This window comes from Grampus griseus (assembly GCF_964374135.1).
Source record: "Grampus griseus genome assembly, chromosome: 2".
In the NCBI taxonomy this organism is placed as follows: domain Eukaryota; kingdom Metazoa; phylum Chordata; class Mammalia; order Artiodactyla; family Delphinidae; genus Grampus; species Grampus griseus.
In genome coordinates, this window is record NC_139018.1 from 133235645 (window position 1) to 133257772 (window position 22128).

Sequence of the window (22128 nt, forward strand, 5' to 3'; positions counted from 1 at the left end):
TGGCTTCATGCTTACTTCCTTGGGCAAATTACTTTACTTCTTCATGCCTTTGTTTTCCATTTGTAAAATGGGGACAATAGCACCTATAATACAGGGTTTTCATACGAATTAAATGAGTCAGTAAGTGGAAAAGCATTAACTTATGCCTGACATACAGGGAATACTCAATGATAGCTACTATTAGCTAATACTGATTTACTAGGATCTCAGACAAACCTGAGTCTGTTATCTCCAACAACTGGGTAATAAAACAGTCTATCTACTTAAATGTTGTTGCAAAAATCAAATTAGATAGTGCCTATGATAGAGCTTTGTAAACTGAAGCACCTTTATATAATCTCTTACTAAGTATTTATGCCAAGTGCTATAAACAAACACTTAAAGGTGAAAAGAGGTTTGACTCTGAAAGGCAAAGGCCTTGCCAATTAGAACCAAACTCTTAGACTTACTGGTTCTAATCTCAAGGGCAAAATGTAAACTTCTGTCAAACTCAAATCCTGTCCAGCCATCTCACAAAGAGCCAATCTGCAAAGATCAAATGGCTCATAGGTATGCACGTGAGCCTTGTGCATTTTTCCATTTCCCTCTGCTAGGTTTCCTATAACTCTACCCTGGAACCCTCCACACATCCGGACAACAACATAAGGTGAACAAAATAAGAAGTATCAATACTTCCATATCTTTCATGTTACTTGTTCACCTTTTTAGTGGAACTCCGAATTCGAGGCAACATATAAATTTCTTCCAGCTCTTTCTGCCGCTCTTCCTCCTCTACTTTCTTCCTTTGCTCCTCTGGAATGATCTCATCCCACTCCTTGTGAGGACGCTCTTCTAGTTCTTCTTCATCCTCCATTGTTGCGAAGTTGGCAACCTTAAAACAAATGGACAACCCATTGTCTGACATTTCCCTATTTCCCAAACACCATCTACTAACACACCAACTCAAGCACTGTTTTTAATTTAACATGCTATGAATGATAATAGGACTCCTGTGATATTACATAATCAAATAATCAATTTTCTACTCATCTCTCCCTTATTGCCCCCCTCAACAAAATCTACTTGCCAAATCCTAAAGTTCATCAGAAATTTTACAGAAAAACAGGGAAAGATATAAAGCTACAAACTGCCTTATAAGTTTTATTGAAAGATTTGCTGTTAAATCATACATACTTTCTAATGTACTAATTAGAAATTTTAGATTTATTTAGATTATAACATTTGAAAACCTAATACTAATCCATTACAAACTTACAGTCCTATACATTATAAATCGCTACTGAATAGAGCTCATTTGAAACAACCCATAACTCAAAGCAGTAGCTATTGGTTACCTTATTCATTTTTATCAGAAGTATAGAAGCTAAATGTCTGTAAGAATTTCATATGCTCAAAACTGCATATTAGTCTTAGGAATAAAAACAAGAACACAAAATGCAAAAAACTGAAAAAATGAAACAAACCTGGAAGAATATTCCATTTATTTCATATCAAATATTTAATATATTTAGACCAGGACACCATCATGAAGATTACATCTGTTTAAGAAGGAAGCAGTAGCCATAGAAGTGAAATCCAGTTGAAACGCTAACAATTCACCTCCATCCTCTGCATCCACAGACACATTAACTCTGATCCTAGAGCTCTGTGATCCACTCAACTCCTTCCTTTTTCTTCCACTAAGACAACTTCTACCTGTGGCCAACCTTGGACTTCATCACAAAATAATGCTTCCTTTCAAACACTTCTTCCTCAGCCCTTACGGGTCTACCACACATAACCATCAATGTAACCTCCAGGTCTTCCCTGCTTCTCTAACATGCATGGAACCAAACCATGATGAATCCATTCAACCACGTTCTCACTGGAATCTGGGAAACTTTTGCCACTTTGATGACTCTTCGATGCCTCCCAAGCCAATTCTCCCACCTTGGGATGGCCAACTGATTCAACTTCTCTGACCTCAAGTATTTCTGGAGCAAGTCATATGATCCTGCTGACTGGCTCTAATGTGAAGCCCCATCTTCTAAATTCAGCTCTACACCCTAAACCAAGTTCCTCCTGGCAACTCCTGGCCCCTGGATGGGACTATCCCAAATCTTTTCCACTTCTCAGCTAACACCTCACTTAATTTACTGGTAATTAAGGTCACCAGTTGGAACTCCTACATCTTCTCTCCCCTCTATTTCCTGAAGTGTATACTTTCCTTTTTCTTTCAAAGGCCAGTTCCTCCATCTGTGCTTTTGATTATATCTGTTCCAGTCTCCTCCTGGGCAATGTGCAACCAAATATTCCTTCTTTCCTTAGCACCTTCAGTATTTCCCTATTCTCAATTTCTTTCCTCAACCTAGAAACGTGGTAACACCTTTAAAAAACTTTGCCTTGCTTGATCCTTCTATCCTCATAAATTACTTTCACTGTTCTCTTCACTAAGCTTTTTAATAATGTCTATACTCAATGCTGTCATCTCCTACTCATCAGGTGCGCAGCTTCTGCATTTAGTCCTGATCTCACTTAATTTTCTATCAAATACCACTAACTACCCCACAAGTGTCCTTAAAAAAAAAAATCCCACCAAGTCAAGAGCTTCCCAACTGTCACCTTCGATTTTCATACCTTTGACCTCTCTTTCTTATGATTCTATTAATGTCTCTCCCACAACCTCTCCACCCCTCCCAGAGCTCCACACTACCAAGTTCTCCACCTATCCCACTGACAGCTTATTCTCAGCCCTTGTCACAGCGACTTCTTTTCCTCTACCCACTGAATCTGGGCAGGATGGACCGCTTCAGTGGTGACCCCTATGGGGAGGACTATATGGTCTATACCCACATCATACTTGGAACTCTAGAGAATGATTTTGAGGGGTATGAGTCAACTTCGGTAAATAGAAAAGCAGAGTCCCTTGCACCCAGAAAGTACTGACAGGCATTACTTATTTTTGGTTCATGAATCAATGCCAAAGACTTTCTCAGACAATGATTTTCATACCTTAAATTGTGACAGAAGCTCATCTGTTGCACTTGTTGAGACTTCATTCTCTCTGGTTTCAGCCAAGCGCAAAATTTCATCTATATCCATTTCCTAAAAGAACAGGAGCAACACAAACATGGTAAAAAGGCAAGCAGTGGTAAGCATTTACTGAAAATGACTGGTGCAAATAAACCGACTCTCTTCTCTGATATTCCATTTTCTTTCACACTCTCAGTTTCATGTCCTTTACATCTAATGTTTCAAACTACTATTTATACAAATGATAAGATGAAACTTCAGAAATTATGAGAAATAAAATTGGAATAAAAAAGACCAAAGACAAAATCCTCAAATGCTTTTCTCATTCTTTCCTAGTCAATTTAGTAAGAGCTTTTAGCCCTGTAAGAAAAAAAGAGAAACTATGTTCTGCAAGTAACTACTATTTCCTTATAAAAGCCTCAGACTCAGAATCGCTTCCAGAAAATTTCAGACTCTCACAGATGATACTTATCAAGAAATTTTTTCCCCTTATTGTTGACTACCTGAGGCTCTGATTCCTCCCCTTCGAGTTCTTTGAAGAGATCCTCCGCTCCAAATTTCAAAATCGCTGTCAGCTCTTCTTTATTAAAAGGATTTGAACTGCAGAAATAAAATGTAGTTGTAATCTTTTAGGAATGTCAGATAACCTCTATGGAGTTCTAAATATCTATTCTTCATAAAGAGGTCAAATTACTGGTGAAGATATAAATTCTGCCACAAGAAAAATGATCTCACAAATATTTCATGTTTTTTAATCCACAGGATGAGTCTGCAGTGGTAAACCTAACCTAACAAAAGATTAAGAAATCAATTATTTTCCTGTTGATTCATCTGTTACATGGTTAAGCAAGAAAGATAATTAGCAACATGAGAGAAGGGAGTTCTCTCTTTGTCCTTTGACTCAGAAAGCTATCATTCACCATGAATTTTCAAACTCCTCATCTCTGGTCCAAACTAAAAGAACAAGCTTTTTCTGCCTAGTTTCCTCTTTAATGGAAAATTATCATCATCTAATTAGGAAGGGCTCATTTGATCTCACCTGTAACATAAGTTGCAGGACTGCCTCAGAAGATACTCAACAATTTGGTCAAAATGTAAACTCTCTAAGAGAAATAGTTGTGTTTCCAAATAAAGCCAACTAAAACTTAACTACTTTCCTTTTATAGCCTTCTGTTTTCAATAGGAAAGATAATCTCCACACAAACTTTTTTACCAAGAAATAGATACCAATTCAATCTGGTGCATTCTCACTGCTGAAAAGTCCAAGGCAACACTGTGCCAGGATGAAAGCCCAATGGGGAGCACACAGCTGCCACTGCTGCTGCTGTGTCATATGTCACAGGCAGAGCCAAAAGCAAAAGGCAAGAGAGGAGGGCAGGAAAGAAAGAGAGAGGGCACATAAGAAAAGAGCTGATATGGAAAAAAAAAAAAAAGAACCCGAAGAAGGAGGAGAAACAGGGGGAGCAAAATAAAATGAAAATGCCATCTTCTTGCAGTTTTGGCTTGGCCTTTTCCAGGTAATTAATGGATTAATGTCTGTTGTAAAGCATCCTATTAGAAAAATGAATTATACCAAATGTTGACATAAAATTGACTCTGCTACCTCTCCCATCTTTCTGGAACTTACTTGGACCTTCCAGAGTTGTTTTCCAGAACTGTCCGGCCAGTGGTATCCATGCGCTGAATCACCAGATGGTCCAATACCATCTTCTTTTTGGCCCGTTCTATGATCTCTTCCTCCACGGTCCCCTTTGTAACCAAGCGGTAAATATTTACCTGTAGGAAAAGGAAATGTTATGCTTATGCCTGATCACACATACAAAAAAGTTACCTCTGCCTAAAACCAAGGGGGAAAATAAAAAAATATTTGTTCTCTGCTATGGCATATCACTTGTAAGCCATCCATCCAAGCAGACAACTTAAGTATTGTACATGCAATATTTTTACTATTTGCAGCACGTTACATTCTTAAATAAAATAGCCCCTAAGGAATTATTATAGCCTTGTTCTAACAATAAAAATGCTGCTAAAGAATGATCTGTCTCATTGAAACTGAATCTTTGGCCACATATGAAACTTAAAGAGGTACCCAGTGCTAGAGCAGACTTTGAAATTCATCTACGAAGGAAACAAGTGTGTACGTTTCCAACATACCACAGAGCTAATACTGTTCGTGTGTAATAAAAGTAGACCATCTTGAACAATGTTAGAATATTTTAACAACTTTTCCGTAATAAAATAGATGGAAAATTTCAATTCTAAGTCTATTCATCAAATATCTTTGAGTAAGCCAGAAAGTTACTGGTGATATACTTTTCAAACAGCAAAAGAGAATAGTTTCATATCTATAAGCTCATCTCAGCCCCAAAGACAGCTTCTCTGTACTAATTAACAAACAGACATCTACCCTTGGGGAAATGAAGACAAAACAGGAAAAAAAAAAAAAAGCACTTTACAAACATCCTGAAAGGGCTGAATAACCTCCCCTGCCCCCTCCCCTCCAAGCCATATCTAGAGGCCCCTCTCCACTGACCTGCTTCTTCTGACCAATTCTGTGGGCTCGGGCTTGTGCCTGCAAGTCGTTCTGGGGGTTCCAGTCAGAATCAAAGATGACAACTGTGTCCGCTGAAGCCAAATTGATTCCCAGGCCACCAGCCCGTGTCGAGAGCAGGAAACAGAAGTCCTGTACACAATGCAATATACTACTTTATGCAGTGGCCTTCTCAGAAACAGTTTCACAGTCCAATAAGCCCTTATACCTGGAAACCCCTGCAGGTGTGAAGAAAAGTGAGATATGATGGACAAACTTTATGGAGGCTACAAGAATGTCAGGGACTTGATGGCAGAGTGAATTTTCATTTGATTAAGAGGTAAGAGTCAGTGCAATGAACTAAGGAGTAAAGTAGAATCTGATAAGGCAACAGGAGCAAAAGAATTGGTGTTCTCTCCTGGCTAAAACTAGTATACAAGCAGTTAACAGAAACCAGACAAACTTAATTATCATGAGGATCGTTTCAGCAAGTTGCTTAGATACTTATTTCCTGGGTAAAGGTGGATTATGCCATGTAAGGCAGTCAGTATGAGCAAGGAGACTTTATTGGGTAAATGTCCATTCATTTGTTAGGCTGGTGAGGAATACAGAAACACTGTACTAAGAGATCACATGACTGAACCACTGGACAGCACAGGATCCTCAATCACAGAACATGCACAAAGAAAACCAGAGCAGGTGTGGCCAAACAGCAGTGTGTGGGAAAGACCCAGGCACTGACATATTCCAGTTGCCATAGCAATGATAACAGAGACTGGGCAGGAACAGTACACCAGCCTGCATCTGAGTGCTCAGAAAAAAAATGGGCAGGAGGCAGAGAATAAACTCTGAGCCAGAGAAAACCAAAGCCAAACATTTCTATTTCCAGGGAATTTGGTCATGTATCAAAGACTGACACCTTTCTGGCATTGGAAATGGCACTCAAAAACTGGTAGTTCTGAGTTACATTTTGATAAATGGGTGTATTTAACACATATACACAGATGCAATGAAAAGGTCTCCACATTCTAAATAACAGTCACATTCACCAACATTATGCCGTAGAAATAAAAATGGAGAGAGCTGTCTCACAAGAGCTTTAAACAATTCCAATAAAGAACTGATTAAGAGGGGGGTTGAAGCATAGTCTGTGAGCCTTGGTGGAGATACCAAGCAACACCACACTCTGAAGAGAAGCCTGCAGGTAAACACTTGAGAATGAGACACCTAAAACTTAAATGAAATCTGGGGTCTGAATGATCATAAGAAATATTTTCAATGTCACTCTTTATCAAAGACAATATGAATTATATTAAGATATTTGTGCCTATTATCAAATGGTAAAATGGAAATATTCATACATAAACATTATGAATATAAACTGTTTGGAAAGAGTGATTTAGCAAAATGTATCAAAAATCTTTTTTATATGCTCATATCCTAGCTAAACATCTGAGAACAATAAAATGGTCAAATAAATGATGGGACAGGCATGAGAAAATATTAGAAATTAGTTTTTTAAAATATTTAATGACACGGGAAAATGCTCAGAGTAGAATTTTGAATGAAAGGCGAGCACAAAACTATATGCAGCATGATCCCAATTGGGCAAACATACAAAGAAACAAAGGGTTTCTTCCAGGATGAATGGAAATGCACCCAAATAATGTGAATAGCAAGCTTTCTCTGGAATGGAAGTTTTCTTCTTTGTATAGTATTTCTTCTTTGTACTCTTCACCATCTTCCAAAATTTCTAAATGTGTTTATATTACTTTCCCCCAGTAATAAAGTAATTTTTTAAATTAATTAAAAGAAAACTCAGAGTTGCAGAAAATGGTAAGGAATCTCTATTCTATATCTAGCCATCGGACAGGGGAATCAACAGAACTATGAAGAAAGCCACTTTAGCTTTTTCTTGAGAAAGGGCGATATGAAACATTCAACTCACACTGTGTTTTAAACTAATAGTAGGGACCACAAAACCAATCTCAACAAATACTGAAGAAGAGAAACAGGTAACACTGATGGGGTGCTTGTTGTGTACCAGGCCCTGCGCTCAGTGCTGTGTGTGGAGTATGGCACTTAGTCGTCACAGCAGGATTATGAAGTAGGGCATCGTGGTGCTTTTACAGTTGAGAAAATAGGGAGGAGAGAGAGGAAGATGGAATTAGATGGTTATCAGTGTTTTTAGTAATTACATTCCTCTTCTCCTTGACCATTCAGAGCCTTGGTTCTGAAGAGATTAGTGCCCAAAATTCCTCAAGGAGAACTAAAATTTTAGGCTGGAGAAATAGGCAGAATACCATAGTCTAACTAGGCTTATGTGCTATTCAAGGGGCAGGAGTCATACCATTCTGGACTGAAAGACAGACATTAAGAGTGTTCAAAGCTCTTGAGAAAGCAGAAAGTTAAACCTGGTCTATTTATAGAGAATAGGGGCCCAGACTTCAGAAGCTCTAACGTTCTCTCCAAAACACTTCTAGTTCTACCTCTGGCCCTCACCACGGCTTTCTTAACTCCTCACACCACTATAGCCTTACTTACACTAAACTTCTTTTCACCTCTTCTCTCACATCCCATGGTATTTAACAGTTTGATATGCACAAATTACAAGGTTACCACGGTTTCTAACTTGTCCTAAGTACTCTTCCACATGTACCTTAAAAACAAAATACTTTATAATGCCAAATTCAAGTTGGATACTTAACAGATGAACCAATGTTGCTATTAGCTCAAGCAAGGGAATTAAGCCACATCCTGCCGGGGTCCAACAAATCTGAGACATAGCAAACATACTTTTTAAGACTCAAGTCAGCAAAAAAAGTATAGATCAGAACCTTCTGATGTAACATACATGTCAAAATTAATCCTACCAGCCAGCCCTCCCCAACCCTCGCCTTGCGGTTCTTCTAGGCCCAGAAATTTGGCATCTGAAAGCCACCAGAGAACCCTCAGTTGATACCGGAACTACTCTGTCATTAATCCAGACCAGGGGAGATAAACAAGCATGCATATGCTTTTCTGGATTGACAAACAACAAAATTAAGAGGCATCTTTAGTGATTTCTCCTTCCCTTATCAGGTAGGAGAGCTGCACTGTGAAATGTTTCTGAAACAGAATACATTAAGCTAGAAAGGCTTTCCCCTTGATACAGAGCCCAAGCTGCCCAAATAACAAAGCCATGCATGCTATACCTCAGACCCATCTGCATTGAAGTGGTCCAGTGCCTGTTTTCGGATTTCTCCCTTGATGGAACCATCCAGACGCTGTAAAAATAAACCATAAGAAAATCATAAGGTAGGAAGATCAGCTACACTCAAAATAGAACACCAGACTTGTAACCTTCATCACTCCAACACCCACTGAGTAAAAATAACCGGAACACACTGGCAAAGTGCTGTCCAGGGGCTGTGCTTCAGCAGCACACCCAACTTTGCCCCAAACTCTCCGGTTACAAACTCAAGGTCAGAAGCTTCTGATTCTAAGGGCCATCTAGGTTTATCCAAGGATCAGAATGGCCACCAGGACATAAGGAGAAAGGTGGCAACCCAAGCTGCGCTTAGAGGCTTTCTTGCTTCTACATCTGTGCGTACCAAAGAGATTAGGAAATAGTACCACTGGTCACCTCATAATTAGCTCCTGCAGGAAAATGGTGCTCCTTAGCTACATGGCTAAAAGTTGCCCTGTTATTAAGTGCTCCATAAACCAAAAAATTATTTACATAATTTTGTTTGGAAAACATTTTCCCATAATATTGAAAATGTTAAAATTAAGTGAGTCATATATCCCAGCTTTTCTGAAAATTACACTCTAAAATCAGAGCAAAGTGTTCAAACAGCCAAAATGTATCTTCAAGAGAGCCTCTGGCATTTACTAGCACATACAATTCTTACATTAGACTATATGTCAATTCTAGGTCCAAAACAATGTCACCATAGAGAAACCATATAATATGTAAATACTGAAGAATTCCTACTTGTATGCTATATATAAAGCATTTCGGACTCTTTAAAATCATTTTCACATTACTTCCCCTTAATCACCACTTGAGATAAACTACCTCATTTTACCGAAGGCAAAACTGACCAGGCAGATGTCAGCTGACCAGTGATCAGTGACAGGGGAGGGGTGGAGTCTGTGGAAGGACCTACAGCTCAGCGCTCTGTCCACCAAACCCAGAGCCACCTGATCACAGGTAGAATCACACATGGGAACCCCCTTTCTTCTTTCTGACTACCAACTCTACTGAGAGCCTTGACCCAAAGATAAGTCTAAATGGCAGGTTCACAACCAGTATTTGAAATGAGAAAACCCAAATGCCCTCTTTTCAATATTCTAAGAGAAGACATTAGGCATGATAACCTGAGTAGACACCAGGCTACTCATTCCCTAGAGAGAAAAGTAACATATTCTTATTTTACTTGATACCCAAATGATGAGCTAGACCTGAAAGCTCCCAGGGATCAGATGTACTGAGAGATCACTGACTCTCTGTACTGTGCTATTTTTGGTAACAACCACAGTATTTAACTATATTCTAAGACAACTGCTGAAAGACCACACAAAGTATTGTGGATATAACAACGCCTTTCAGGGTATGCTGAAAGAAAACCTGTTACTGAGTTTTAAAGCTTGGCCTTCTTAGAGAGAATCACTGCCTTCAAGTATCTTCAGTATCAGCATAACTGCATGAGTCCATCCAAAATTAAAGAAAAAGTTTATTTAATGCAAGGCAGGGCTTCCCTGGTGGCACAGTGGTTAAGAATCCACCTGCCAACGCAGGGGACGCGGGTTCGAGCCCTGGTCCATAAAGATCCCACATGCTGCAGAGCAACTAAGCCCGTGTGCCACAACTATTGAGCCTGCACTCTAGAGCCCACAGGCCACAACTACTGAGCCCATGTGCCACAACTACTGAAGCCTGTGCACCTAGAGCCTGTGCTCCGCAACAAGAGAAGCCACTGCAATGAGAGACCTACGCACCGCAACGAAGAGTAGCCCCCGCTCGGCGCAACTAGAGAAAGCCTGCGTGCAGCAACAAAGACCCAACACAGCCAAAAATAAAATTAATTTTTTTAAAAAATCAAGGCATTATAAAAATATTAGGCCAAAAGTCAAGGTAAATTGCACACATCTATAAATAAATCAGAGAGAAGTTTCCCATTGTCTAACACGTAGAAAAATATTATGCTGAAGAAACTTTTTCCCCCTTATTTTTCTCATCTTACAAGAGATTAATGAATGAAGACAAAAACCCAAAATTATAATTCTGCAAAGTATATTCAGGGACGAGCAAGGTTTCAAGTATACTGTTCTCCTGAGTTCCCCAGCCTCACGGCCAGGGTCAGCTTCCTTTGGGGTGAAATATAAAACACTGTCACCTCTCTTTTTCTTTCTTTCTTAGGATTTGGGCTTCTGTCATCAGGTTCACACTTCCTTCCTCGCTACTTTTACCACAGGCTCAGAGATGTAAGATACCATCTAACAACACTTCTATCCCCATCCCTCACCCACCAAAAAAGAATAATCTCCCATGATCTTGTTCATTACAGGGTAGCCTAAAGGCATGGAAGTAAAAATTAAGACCCGCCTGGAACCTTAATCTCAATTTGTTTGAAACAAGAAAACTCTTGTTTTCTCCTTTAGGATAATTTACCAAGCAAAGCATACAACCTAGAGGGAGGGAGGGAGGAAAGGAGGAAGGGAGAGACCCCAAGTACCAAGCATCCTCACCTGGAAAGGATAGTGCTTAATAGTCAGGTACTCAGCCAGGATATCCAACATTCTCACCATCTGAGAGAAGATAAGGACTCTGTTCCCTCTTTCTCGAAGTCTTGTCAACAGTTTATCTAATAGAATCAGCTTCCCACTGCTCCTGATCAAGGACTGAAGATTGAAAAGACATTCTAATCATCATGTTCAAAAGCATACTTCAATCTGCCCTTCCTCTCTAATAAGAGTTCATATTTTTAAAATCATCTTTAAGCTTTTGGAAGACTTCTGCAATCTAGCTGACAAGCAATTCCTAAAATGCTCTTTACCTAGTATCTGTGACAATATACTTTCCAGATTTTTCCTAGCTATTTGACTTTTCTCACCTGTTTTTAAAGCTTCTTTTGATGCTCCTTGAAATTACCGAGGAGGAAAGGGAGCATTTTGATAAAAAGCATCTATAGAAACTAAAGTGTCTTTAAGAAAGCAATTACAAACAAGGTAAGCACACACCAGAAGAATCTCCTGTCCATTTTCCCTTTCGTTTTCTTCGGGAGGTTTAATGAGATAACAGTGGTTGCAGCACTTTTTCAGTTCCATCACAATATTAAGGAAACCAGATGTGCTGCCTCTTGTTCCTTTGGCAAGAGCCTTGTAATTTCTAGTCAGAATCCATCTGCAAATTAAGATAATAATGATATTATTAGATTCAAAGAAAGAGAGTTGGGGATACCAGCAGATTATAAAAGGAAATAGTGTTACTGAGGGTGGGAGGCGGTGGGTAGGGGCGTTAAAAAGGCAGGGAGGGATGCTTTATTTTATATCTCCTGCCACCTAACCAGGAACCCTCACACATCTCCAGTCAGATTCAGACCATTAATCATTCTATTGGCTATTTCAACCTGGATGAACACAGGAATATTAAAAGAAAATAATAGCAACAAAATATATATATTCATAGAACATACATTACATATATGTATTTTATATAAACAATGACTGTCACTGAAGCAGTCTTTATTGTAGTATAAAAGTGGAAATTAAGCTGTCTCAAATTAGAAAATCAGTTAAATAAATTAGATATACCAAAGATAGAAGCTACAGGGACTTCCCTGGTGGTCCAGCAGTTAAGACTCCACGCTCCCAATGCAGGCGGGCTGGGTTCCACCCCTGGTGAGGGAACTAGATCTTGCATGCCTCAACTAAGAGCCTGCGTGCCACATCTAAAAGATCCCACATGCTGCAACTAAAAGATCCCTCATGCCGCAACTAAGACCCGGCACAGCCAAATAAATACGTAAATAAATGTTTAAAAAAAAAAAAAAGATAGAAGCTACATATCCATTTAAACTGTTGTAAAAGGGTATTTTACATAATACAGTGTTCATAACGAGTATGTTTTATATCCCAGTTTGAAAATATTAGAACTGCTTTTTTTCTGAGTAGTGAAATTTCTTTACACTTTTAGCAATCACACTTTTAGGAATCCATCTCAAAGAGGAATTCTCAAGGATTCTCACCGTAGCACTATTTATAAAAGTATTTGAAACTATCCAAATGTCCATCACTAGGAGACTAGTTGAATAAACTATGCTACAGATCCACTATTTAGTTGTAAAAAGAAAGGACTGTCTCTATAAACTACTATGGAGTGCTCTCCAGCACAGCCGATTCCCATCACTAAGTGAAAAAAGTAAGGTATAGAAAAATGCATACAGCATGCTACCACTTGCACAAGGAGGCAATAAGAAAAGTTAACATCTGCTTATATTTTAAAAATTAAAAAATAAAGGAAAGATAAACATTAAGATTTTTAAATATAAAAGTAATTCTTACCTAAGGAAAAGAGGGACTAGAATGGGGGAGACAAGGATAGAAGCCAGATATCTCTGAACATACCAGGCATGGCAGTTTTGCCTTTGGAACTCTATAAATATTATAAATAATCATGAACAAAATTAAACAAACCAATCTCTAAAAAAAAAAAAAAAAACCACTAAAATGAAGTAAATAAACAATTGTATCCAGTCAGTACCTAACCAAAGAGAAGAAAAACCATCTCAAGTGCTTTAAGCCTCTTACCATTTCTAGTGGGATATACCTTTAAAAACAAAAAAAAAAATACTATTTTAAAAAACCTTAACCTGTTTTTGTTCTTCATCTTGCTAGTGGTAATCCTGGCACCATTATTTTAAGACTGTGTGTGTAGTGTGAATTAGGCTGGTGCACTTGAGAAGTCGAATTTTTGGCATGGGTGTAAGTTCATTAAGGTCAAATAAAATTTCTGTAGTACTATTTAACTGGACAAAACTCATGATGTATTTTTATCTTTAAAAACAAACAAATTTCCTAACTCTGTCCACTTTAAAGACCAGTGAATAATGTCCACTGCAATTGCAAAGAGCACCCCCAGTGCCGTCTGTGACCTCCAAATATCATTTTCCAATGAAACAGGATGTGAAGCTTTTTGGCTGACTCTAGTTCTGGGGCAGGAAATGAACGAGACGAATCTGAGCATTTTATCATTCCAGAAAGCAAAGAAGCTATCAACTACAACTTGGATTTTGTCAAAAGAACTTGAACAAGTTCCCACTGGCTAAAACTGGGACCATTAGACCATGAGTATAGATAATAACTGCAACAGAATAAAACAGAAATAAATATGTTTATTGATGAATCAATAATCATACAAAAATATTGAAATCGTACCAATAAGTCTCATTGGTCAAACCTTTGAAGGAAGATAGATAATCCATTTTTTCTTTTGAAAACGTCAAAAATTCAACATGGATGAACCTTGAACACCCTATGTTGTGTGAGATAAGTCAGACAGAGATAGACAAGTAACGTATGATATCATGTATATGTGGAATCTAAAACAGCCAAACTGAAAGTAAAATAGTGGTTACCAGGGGGCGGGGAGTGGGGGATAGGACAGATGTTTAAGGGTACAAACCTGGAATGGGTAGTAAATAATCCCTAGAGATCTAATGCACAGTACAGTGAATACAGACAACAACAATGTATTATATAATCATCAACCTTGCTAAGAGACTAGATTTAACAATCCCAACCACTAAAAAGAAGGGATCATCATGTAATGTGATAGAGGGGCTAATTATCACAATGGCCATCAGATTAAAATATATGAATGCATCAGATTAACATGCTACACACCTTAAACTGTACAACATTATATGTCAAATGTACAGTCAGCCATCCGCATCCACAGGTTCCACACCTGCAAATACAGAGAGCCAACTATACTTTGCCATTTTATGTAAGGAACTTAAGGATCCATAGATTTTGGTATCCGAGCGGAGGGCCAGGGGGCTCCCTGGAACCAAACCCCTGTAGTTACCAAGGGACAACTGTATTTCAATTTAAAAAAACAGTAAATAGATGAAAAATTTTAAATTCGAAAACCAGAAAGAACCATGCATTTATTCTGTCTTTCCTATATGAACTGTTCCTCATTGATGTGGGGAAGTTTCTTTTTACAGAAGTATTCCACCTAATAAACAAAGGAGTAACAAAAGTTGAATATTACCACTTTGTAATCCCTAATGAATTAATGATCTAGGCAATGCTCATCAACATTTGCTAATATCACAAGAAGACAACCTCCTATGATAGACTGCATTCTGTGAAATACACGGATTCTGGGTCTAACCAACCTTCTACACTTATCTGTGAATGTAAAGGAAACAATGTGTTCTCAGGAAAATATTAAATGATGCCATGGAGCTGGAATGAGCAAAATCCAGGCTGTGAAAAAAATTTATGGAACACAAACCCAGTTTCTTCACTCAAAAATTTAGAAGGACAGAGGGGAAAATGACTTAAAATAAACTTAAGAGATACGTCAACCAATCATCATGTATGGAGCTTACTTAGATCCCAATGCAAACAAGCAAAATGTGTGTGTGTGTGTGTGTGTGTGTGTGTGTGTGTGTGTCTAGGACAACCAGGAAAACGTAAACACTCACTGTACATTATAAAAATAGTAAGGAATTACTGGGGGGAGGGGTTTAGGCATAATAAAAATAGTATTGAAATTATGCTTAACTTTTTTTAATTGAGGTATAGCACGTCATATTCGTTTCAGATGCATAAAACATGATGAGATATTTGTATACATTGCAGAATGATCACCACAATGTCTAGTTACCATCCATAACCATAAATAGCTACAACTTTTTTTCCCTTGTGATGAGGACTTTTATGATCTACTCTCTTGCATATTTCAAAAAAAAATGCACTTCAGAATTATTAATTATTGTCACCATGCTGTACATTTCATCCCCGTGACATACATTTCATAGCTGAAGTCTGTAACCTTTTGACTCCCTTCACCCATTTCTCTCACCATCCTCAACACCTGGCTCTGGCAACCACCAATCTGCTCCATGAGCTTGGGGGGTTTTGGGGTTTTTTTTACTTAACTCTTAAGAGTCCTTATTTTTTAGAGATATACAGAAACACTTATGATTTGGACCTGGAATATGTTTCGTATGACCTGGGGGTGGAAATGGGGATGCAAAAGAAGATACAGATGAACTAAGACTGGCCAGGAGTCAGTAAATATAAAAGCTGGATAATGGATACACACCATTCTATTTTTGTATGTATTTGAGATTTCGCACAATAAAAAGATTTTTAAAAATCAAGGCAGAAATAGTTAATCAAGTCCAGGAAGCACAGAGAGTGCCATACAGGATAAATCCAAGGAGAAATATGCCAAGACACATATTAAACAGTCAAAAATTAAATAAAAGAAAACATATTAAAAGCAGCAAGGGAAAAACAACAAATAACACACAAGGGAATCCCCATAAGGTTAACAGCTGATCTTTCAGCAGGAACTCTGCAAGCCAGAAGGGACTGGCAGGACATATTTAAAGTGATGAAGGAGAAAAACCTGCAACCAAGATTACTCTACCCAGTAAGGATCTCATTCCGATTTGATGGAGAAATTAAAACCTTTACAGACAAGCAAAGGCTGAGACAGTTCAGCACCACCAAAGCAGCTTTACAACAAATGCTAAAGGAACTTCTCTAGGCAAGAAACACAAGAGAAGGAAACGACCTACAATAACAATCCCAAAACAATTAAGAAAATGGGAATAGGAACATAAATATCGATAATTACCTTAAATGTAAATGGACTAAATGCTCCCACCAAAAGACACAGATTGGCTGAATAGATACAAAAACAAGACCCATATATATGCTGTCTACAAGAGACCCACTTCAGACCTAGAAACACATACAGACTGAAAGTAAGGGGATGGAAAAAGATATTCCATGCAAATGGAAACCAAAAGAAAGCTGGAGTAGCAATTCTCGTATCAGACAAAATAGACTTTAAAATAAAGAATATTACAAGAGCAAAGAAGGACACTACATAATGATCAAGGGATCGATCAAAGAAGAAAATATAACAATTGTAAATATTTATGCACCCAACATAGGAGCACCTCAATACATAAGACAAATACTAACAGCCATAAAAGGGGAAATCGACAGTAACACATTCATAGTAGGGGACTTTAACACCCCACTTTCACCAATGGACAGCTCATCCAAAATGAAAATAAATAAGGAAACACAAGCTTTAAATGATACATTAAACAAGATGGACTTAGTTGATATTTATAGGACATTCCATCCTAAAACAACAGAATACACATTTTTCTCAAGTGCTCATGGAACATTCTCCAGGTTAGAGCATATCTTGGGTCACAAATCAAGCCTCGGTAAATTTAAGAATATTGAAATTGTATCAAGTATCTTTTCCGACCACAATGCTATGAGACTAGATATCAATTACAGGAAAAGATCTGTAAAAATTACAAACACATGGAGGCTAAACAATACACTACTTAATAACGAAGTGATCACTGAAGAAATCAAAGAGGAAATCAAAAAATACCTAGAAACAAATGACAATGGAGACACGACGACCAAAAACCTATGGGATGCAGCAAGAGCACTTCTAAGAGGGAAGTTTATAGCAACACAAACCCACCTTAAGAAACAGGAAACATTTCGAATAAACAACCTAACCTTGCACCTAAAGCAATTAGAGAAAGAAGAACAAAAAACCCCCAAAGTTAGCAGAAGGAAAGAAATCATAAAAATCAGATCAGAAATAAATGAAAAAGAAATGAAGGAAATGATAGCGAAGATCAATAAAACTAAAAGCTGGTTCCTTGAGAAGATAAACAAAATTGATAAACCATTAGCCAGACTCATCAAGAAAAAAAGGGAGAAGACTCAAATCAATAGAATTAGAAATGAAAAAGGAGGAGTAACAACTGACACTGCAAAAATACAAAATATCATGAGAGATTACTACAAACAACTCTATGCCAATAAAATGGACAACGTGGAAGAAATGGACAAATTCTTAGAAATGCACAACCTGCCAAGACTGAATCAGGAAGAAATAGAAAATAAGAACAGACCAATCACAAGCACTGAAATTGAAACTGTGATTAAAAATCTTCCAACAAACAAAAGCCCAGGACCAGATGGCTTCACAGGCAAATTCTATCAAACATTTAGAGAAGAGCTAACACCTATCCTATAGGCCAATATCACTGATGAACATAGATGCAAAAATCCTCAACAAAATACTAGCAAACAGAATCCAACAGCACATTAAAAGGATCATACACCATGATCAAGTGGGATTTATCCCAGGGACGCAAGGATTCTTCAATATACGCAAATCAATCAACGTGATACACCATATTAACAAATTGAAGGAGAAAAACCATATGATCATCTCAACAGATACAGAGAAAGCTTTCGACAAAATTCAACACCCATTTATGATAAAAACCCTGCAGAAAGTAGGCACAGAGGGAACTTTCCTCAACATAATATAAAGGCCATATATGACAAACCCACAGCCAACATCATCCTCAATGGTGAAAAACTGAAAGCATTTCCGCTAAGATCAGGAACAAGACAAGGTTGCCCACTCTCACCACTCTTATTCAACATAGCTTTGGAAGTTTTAGCCACACCAATCAGAGAAGAAAAGGAAATAAAAGGAATCCAAATCGGAAAAGAAGAAGTAAAGCTGTCACTGTTTGCAGATGACATGATACTTACTATACATAGAGAATCCTAAAGATGCTACCAGAAAACTACTAGAGCTAATCAATGAATTTGGTAAAGTAGCAGGATACAAAATTAATGCACAGAAATCTCTGGCATTCCTAGACACTAATGATGAAAAATCTGAAAGTGAAATCAAGAGAACACTCCCATTTACCATTGCAACAAAAAGAATAAAATATCTAGGAATAAACCTACCTAAGGAGACAAAAGACCTGCATGCAGAAAATTATAAGACACTGATGAAACAAATTAAAGATGATACAAATAGATGGAGAGATATACCATGTTCTTGGATTGGAAGAATCAACATTGTGAAAATGACTCTACTACCCAAAGCAATCTACAGATTCAATGCAATCCCTATCAAACTACCACTGGCATTTTTCACAGAATTAGAACAAAAAATTTCACAATTTGTATGGAAACACAAAAGATCCCGAATAGCCAGAGCAATCTTGAGAACGAAAAACAGAGCTGGAGGAATCAGGCTCCCTGACTTCAGACTATACTACAAAGCTATAGTAATCAAGACAGTATGGTACTGGCACAAAAACAGAAAGATAGATCAATGGAACAGGATAGAAATCCCAGAGATAAACCCACGCACATATGGTCACCTTATCTTTGATAAAGCAGGCAGGAATGTACAGTGGAGAAAGGACAGCCTCTTCAATAAGTGGTGCTGGGAAAACTGGACAGGTACATGTAAAAGTATGACATTAGATCACTCCCTAGCACCATACACAAAAATAAGCTCAAAATGGATTAAAGACCTAAATGTAAGGCCAGAAACTATCAATCTCTTAGAGGAAAACATAGGCAGAACACTCTATGACATAAATCACAGCAAGATCCTTTTTGACCCACCTCCTAGAGAAATGGAAATAAAAACAGAAATAAACAAATGGGACCTAATGAAACTTAAAAGCTTTTGCACAGCAAAGGAAACCATAAACAAGACCAAAAGACAACCCTCAGAATGGGAGAAAATATTTGCAAATGAAGCAACTGACAAAGGATTAATCTCCAAAGTTTACAAGCAGCTCATGCAGCTCAATAACAAAAAAAACAAAAAACCCAATCCAAAAATGGGCAGAAGACCTAAACAGACATTTCTCCAAAGAACATATACAGACTGCCAACAAACACATGAAAGAATGCTCAACATCATTAATCATTAGAGAAATGCAAATCAAAACTACAATGAGATATCATCTCACACCAGTCAGAATGGCCATCATCAAAAAATCTAGAAACAATAAATGCTGGACAGGGTGTGGAGAAAAGGGAACACTCTTGCACTGCTGGTGGGAATGTGAACTGGTACAGCCACTATGGAGAACAGTATGGAGGTTCCTTAAAAAACTACTAATAGAACTACCGTATGACCCAGCAATCCCACTACTGGGCATATACCCTGAGAAAACCAAAATTCAAAAAGAGTCATGTACCAAAAAGTTCATTGCAGCTCTATTTACAATAGCCCGGAGATGGAAACAACCTAAGTGTCCATTATCGGATGAATGGATAAAGAAGATGTGGCACATATATACAATGGAATATTACTCAGCCATAAAAAGAAACGAAATTGAGCTATTTGTAATGAGGTGGACAGACCTAGAGTCTGTCATACAGAGTGAAGTCAGAAAGAGAAAGACAAATACCGTATGCTAACACATATATATGGAATTTAAGAAAAAAAAATGTCATGAAGAACCTAGGGGTAAGACAGGAATAAAGACACAGACCTACTAGAGAACGGACTTGAGGATATGGGAAGAGGGAAGGGTGAGCTGTGACAAAGAGACAGAGAGGCATGGACATATATACACTACCAAACGTAAGGTAGGTAGCTAGTGGGAAGCAGCCGCATAGCACAGGGAGATCAGCTCGGTGCTTTGTGACTGCGTGGAGGGGTGAGATAGGGAGGGTGGGAGGGAGGGAGACGCTAGGAGGAAGAGATATGGGATCATATGTGTATGTATAACTGATTCAGTTTGTTATAATGCAGAAACTAACACAGCATTGTAAAGCAATTATACTCCAATAAAGATGTAAAAAAATTTTAAAAAATTTAAAAAAATCAAGGCAGTGTTAAGCAAAAAAGTTGGATAGTAATTTTTGAAAATTAAATTCTTGTTTTTATTCAGTTGTATTAATTAAGAACAAGCAGGGAGTAAATTGGTACAGCCACTATGGAGAACAGTATGGAGCTTCCTTAAAAAACTAAAAATAGAACTACCATACGACCCAGCAATCCCACTACTGGGCATGTACCCTGAGAAAACCATAATTCAAAAAGAGTCATGTACCACAACATTCATTGCAGCACTATTTATAGTAGCCAGGACATGGAAGCAACCTAAGTGTCCATCGACAGAGGAATAGAAGATGTGGCACATATATACAATCGAATATTACTCGGCCATAAAAAGAAATGAAATTGAGTTATTTGTAGTGAGATGGATGGACCTAGAGACTGTCATACAGAGTGAAGTAGTCAGAAAGAGAAAAACAAATACCGTATGCTAACACATATATATGGAATCTAAAAAGAAAGGGTTGGGGGGGTTCTGAAGAACCTAGGGGCAGGACAGGACTAAAGACGCAGACATAGAGAATGGACTTGAGGACACGGGAAGGGGGAAGGGTAAGCTGGGACGAAGTGAGAGTGGCATGGACATATATACACTACCAAAGGTAAAACAGATAGCTAGGGGGAAGCCGCCGCATAGCACAGGGAGATCAGCTCAGTGCTTTGTGACCACCTAGAGGGGTGGGATAGGGAGGGTGGGAGGGAGACGCAAGAGGGAGGGGATACGGGGATGTATGTATACATACAGCTGATTCACTTTGTTATACAGCAGCAACTAACACAACATTATAAAGCAATTATACTCCAGTAACAATGTTAAAAAAAAAAAAAAAGCAAGGAATATCATTAGAAAGATTACCAGACCTCTAACTTTAAAAGACTGTAATTTTCATGACAATACAATTATTTCCAATCATTCCAGATCCAACTTTAAATCATCAAAACTGAAAGCCCATGACAAGTACCTTATATACCACCCTCTGTCTCAAACCCACCATTTTACCTTTAACATATTATAACCTAAACCAAGTCCATAACCTGCCCATGCCACTTGGAGTGCTAGAAGAAGAGTCTTCACCCTTTGGTACAGAGGTGAGTGCTTTTCCTTCTGAACTTCCACACTCCCCTGCATATGCCTCAGTTATAAACAACACTTTGTATTATTTGTCTCTAGTCTGTCTTCTCTACTAAACAACAGGCTTCTGACAGGAACACATTCCATTCACGTTCATATTTCCAGTATCTAGCAAAATGCCTCGCATATTGCAGAACTTGAAGCAAATGACTGAATGAATGGCAGAGAAGAGAATGAGTAAAGCATGCCTGTTTATTAGCAGGGGGATAAGCCTAAGAACATATATTTCAGACCACTAAGATAATGAAAAGTACTGTGCAAATTCTCACCTAAAAAAGAAAGAACAGTAAATCTTCCTCTTTCTGACCATAAATAAATTGCTACTTAAATCTGTCTTGAGGCTTCACTGGAAAAGGCAGTTTATTTGTCGGTTATATATCTCATGGCTTCCTGGTACTGATCTTTTTTTTTTAAATTTATTTATTTATTTCTTATTATTTATTTTTGGCTGCGTTGGGTCTTTGTTGCTGCGCGCAGGCTTTCTCTAGTTGCGGCGAGCGAGCGGGGGAT

At 38.1% G+C, this 22128-nt stretch overlaps 1 protein-coding gene across 5 annotated transcripts in view; it reads right to left on the reverse strand.

Annotated features, from left to right (window-relative positions):
- Window positions 1-22128, reverse strand: part of CHD2 (chromodomain helicase DNA binding protein 2) — a 123153-nt gene that overhangs the window by 44142 nt on the left and 56883 nt on the right. For all 5 annotated transcript variants that reach the window (XM_082647863.1, XM_082647861.1, XM_082647864.1 and 2 more), the window contains 8 exons: window positions 11768-11930; window positions 11276-11428; window positions 8737-8808; window positions 5546-5695; window positions 4640-4788; window positions 3516-3612; window positions 2992-3084; window positions 701-871 (listed from right to left, as the gene is read on the reverse strand). In XM_082647863.1, the coding sequence (XP_082503989.1) occupies window positions 701-871; window positions 2992-3084; window positions 3516-3612; window positions 4640-4788; window positions 5546-5695; window positions 8737-8808; window positions 11276-11428; window positions 11768-11930 (1048 nt within the window). The remainder of the gene's footprint in view (window positions 1-700; window positions 872-2991; window positions 3085-3515; window positions 3613-4639; window positions 4789-5545; window positions 5696-8736; window positions 8809-11275; window positions 11429-11767; window positions 11931-22128) is intronic.